Below are 3708 nucleotides of genomic sequence, written 5' to 3'. Positions count from 1 at the left end.
CTCCCTCCCCTTTTACACCAAGTATACACTGACTCGTTTCTGCGAATCGGTTCTCTCGAACAGTTCAAAGAAGAGATTCTATAACAACCGATTCAGCTATTGTTGTGTGCCGTGAAATTAATACAAAACTGTGAAAAATGTTTTCAGCTAAACATAACCGATAACTCCACAGTTCTGTTCAGCGCATAAAAAACAAAAAGGCACGTCCACAGTTCACTTCAAATGTTGTCGAAAAGGGACGACTCCTAAACTAAATTCGGAATAGCATACCACGCTTATCATTTATGACATATTTATATATGGCAGAAATTGTAACGGTATGTTTGTTGTTTGTATACAATTTTCAGTGATTCAGTTCAGTCATGCTGACTCGAGAACTGCTCGGAACGATTCAGTACGATTCGAGAAGGGATCGGTCTTACAGTGATGGTAAATTCATTTACTAGCGATTTTTATGTAAACAAATGTACATTTTCCTGCAAAAATGCTACTTTGTAGTCTTTAAAAACATGACTGAATATGTCGATTTTTTTTATTAAACATAAGGCAATGGCAAACTTATTTTTAAATAATTGTATGCGGACATTAAGATCCCCATATTGTACAAATATTTGTGTTATATTCCTCAATTTCTAAATTGTATTTGTATTTTATTAATAAAAATGTTAGAACCGATTCGTTCGGATACATTTACATTTGATGCAACTTATATTAAATTTTAATATTTAATAACTTATAATATATTAACATGAAGTTCTCTTTCAGTTGCACACATACTATTTGATATGTGTGTACGGAAGACTATCAGCAACATAAAAACATCCGCGAAATCGGTAGGTTTAACATAATTAATTTAAAAAATAAATATATTCATTTCTGTGTTAAAATGTATAATTCAAAGCGGCATTAAACATTAGATAGCATTAGTTTAAAATCGGTTAAAATCAGAGCTAAATGTTTTTCGTGTACTACGTCACTTTTTAGCCCTTCTTGGAATGCACGTATTTTTTTGCGTACTACGTCATCCCCTCTTCCCCTTAGTAACCCTCAGCGGCGTCTCGGAGGCAGAATCACAAGATGGTGAGTTAAAGCGCTTACAATAAACATTTTCTTAACTGTAGACGCTTTTTGTTTAAGATCCAACGTTCTCATCTCCGTCACACTGCAAAATTGAATCCTGTTAGCTGCGATGCCTGAGGAGAATTGTGGATTTGTTGTAATCAAGTGTTATTAAAGATGAGCAGCGGTTCTCCGTAGTGAATGAGATTAGCTTGCGGGACTGTTTAGGTGTCACGACTGTTCGGCAATCGCTTAGGTATAGCATCTTAAGTCTCTCCCTGTGCCTGTTTTATGGGGAAACTATCTTAAGATCCGTTTTTCTTTAACTACACATCCCCTGAACATTCATGGCTCCTCTTGAAACCTGTTTGTTTGTTGATGCTCGTGCTTATGACGTCATGCTGCATGCAATTGCATAAACTCGGAGCATTGTATAATCTTCGATTTTACTTGGTTTTCAGGGTTTGTTATCAATTTTGCGGAAACTCAAAAGTACCCCTGACCAGGAGGTGCGGATATTGCTTCTGGGGTTGGACAACGGTGGCAAGACCACTTTACTAAAACAGCTGGCATCTGAGGATATTACTCATATTACTCCAACACAGGTGATATAATAACTTAAGGTGAACATAAGTCCTCTTTTTCTGGATATATCCAGGCCTGGATTTCTAAATTGCTTAAAATGTTGTAAGTTTGGCTTTGTTTTCCCGTTGTTTTCATGAGTGAACTGACCAATAGGTCTTGTCTATAAATGTCAAATCGTGGCTTGCTGTCATATATAATTGTATGAGGACTGTAGAGAGCATCTCAGTAGGAAAACAACGGGAAAAACCCAGGCATTTTAGGCAATTTAGAAGCCTTGGTCAGGACAAAAGAGGCGTATGGTCACCCTGAGGTTACATAAAGCCAATTAGGGTTAATGCATGTGCAAAGTCATTTACTGGATCAGCTGCATTTTATTACCAAAGCAAGTTTGGTAACTATTTTCCTTCCTCTGTAGGGTTTTAATATCAAGAGCGTCCAGTCGCAAGGATTCAAATTAAATGTGTGGGATATCGGTGGCCAGCGAAAAATTAGACCTTACTGGAGGAACTACTTTGAGAACACAGACGTGCTGGTAAGATCATTTGTTAATGTTAATTAATATTGAAACCACTTTGATTCCAAACATGTTAATTCGGACAGTCTTTTTGATTTCAGATTTACGTAATTGATAGCGCAGACCGCAAAAGATTTGAGGAAACCGGACAGGTGATGCTTCGGCGCTATTATTTCTTCACCATTTCAAGCAATTGATGCTTTTTAAACTAGTGAATTGATCTGCACGCAGGAGCTGGCTGAGTTACTTGACGAAGAAAAGCTCAGCGGTGTCCCGGTTCTAGTGTTCGCAAATAAGCAGGACCTGCTCACGGCGGCCCCCGCGTCCGAGATAGCCGAGGGTTTGAATTTGCACACTATCAGAGACCGCGTGTGGCAGATCCAGTCCTGTTCTGCCCTCACAGGAGAAGGAGTCCAGGTCGGTTCGGAATTACATTTAGTCAAATCTGACCTCAGAAACAGTATTCGGACTAACTGACTCAAATGTTGTTTCAGGATGGCATGAACTGGGTCTGCAAGAGTGTGAACGCTAAGAGGAAATAGAGCTGGTTTCCAAGCGGGAGGAATAAAACCATGACTTAAACAAACACTGTCAGTAGGTATAAGAAATGGAGGCATCCCTTCAAAACCATTTAATTTCACTTTTGCCTCTCCTTTTGGGCCTGCTTCGGTCCAGTATCCATACGATCCTATCACTAGTCTTTTAAACCCAAAATTAAGAATGTACATCCGAGTGATTTCAGATTTGACTTGTATCCTTTAGTACACTTCAAATCTTAATTAATTTCTGCCTTCATTTCTTGAGATGAATGACTTGTGCTTTTATATTGAATGTTATAGTTATTTAGAGGATTTTGTTACTGGGACATTTAAAAAGTGACAGCCTTCATCATTCAGTTCAACTGTTGTCCTTCCTTACTGGCATCATTCACTGATATAACACTCTCGTTACTCCATCTAAGGTCATATTTTTATAGGTTTACTGAGAGTAACAGAGAAAAGAATTACGGTACCCAAATGCAACATACAACAGACGTCAGTATATACAAAATAAAAGGGCACCACCAATATGATGTTTTTGATAATTAAATGTAAATAATGTCCAAATATCAGATTATTTTCTGCATATATAAATACTGTCAAATTTTACAAATCCATAATTTAAGGATTTCTTAGAGCTCGATAATGTAAGTGGCCTGTACAGCTGTAATCTATACATTGAAGAGTACAAGAGGACGTCTGCCGTCATCACATCAAGATTATTTCTGTAGCTTCTCTAAATTTTGTGATGTGTGTGAAACTGCTGAAGTAAAAATCATCCTGAAAACATGTTCAAGTGTGATGATTTATTGGCCGATAATTCATTTAAAGTAAGGAACCGTACATTTCTTTGTTTGGTGCAATGACTTCATTTCACATCAGTGCGTTCGCGCTACGTTAGGATATCTGTCAGACGCACACTCTCACGGCATATGGTGTTGACAGGCACAGCGACTCGGTGAGACACACTTCACATACACCTACACTCACGTGATGTTGCTCATTATCCAA

The 3708-nt window shown here is 38.0% G+C and overlaps 1 protein-coding gene across 1 annotated transcript; it reads left to right on the top strand.

Annotated features, from left to right (window-relative positions):
* The first annotated feature begins 1022 nt into the window (after positions 1-1022).
* arl3b (ADP ribosylation factor like GTPase 3b) lies at positions 1023-3486 on the top strand. Its single transcript, XM_043253165.1, has 6 exons — positions 1023-1080; positions 1521-1664; positions 2060-2176; positions 2260-2310; positions 2390-2575; positions 2653-3486. The coding sequence occupies exons 1-6, from the start codon at positions 1078-1080 to the stop codon at positions 2698-2700; spliced, it is 549 nt and encodes a 182-aa protein (XP_043109100.1). The 5' UTR covers positions 1023-1077; the 3' UTR covers positions 2701-3486.
* The last annotated feature ends 222 nt before the right edge of the window (positions 3487-3708 follow it).

This window comes from Puntigrus tetrazona, chromosome 12 (assembly GCF_018831695.1).
Source record: "Puntigrus tetrazona isolate hp1 chromosome 12, ASM1883169v1, whole genome shotgun sequence".
NCBI classification, from domain to species: Eukaryota; Metazoa; Chordata; class Actinopteri; order Cypriniformes; family Cyprinidae; genus Puntigrus; species Puntigrus tetrazona.
Note: the sequence above shows the minus strand (reverse complement) of the source record. Positions and strands in the feature narration are given on the sequence as shown.

Bases quoted from the DNA above. Each gene is read 5' to 3' on its own strand.
- arl3b (XM_043253165.1), top strand. The intron at 2,311-2,389 runs GTGATGCTTCGG...ATCTGCACGCAG, and splicing joins GATTTGAGGAAACCGGACAG to GAGCTGGCTGAGTTACTTGA. The intron at 2,576-2,652 runs GTCGGTTCGGAA...ATGTTGTTTCAG, and splicing joins TCACAGGAGAAGGAGTCCAG to GATGGCATGAACTGGGTCTG.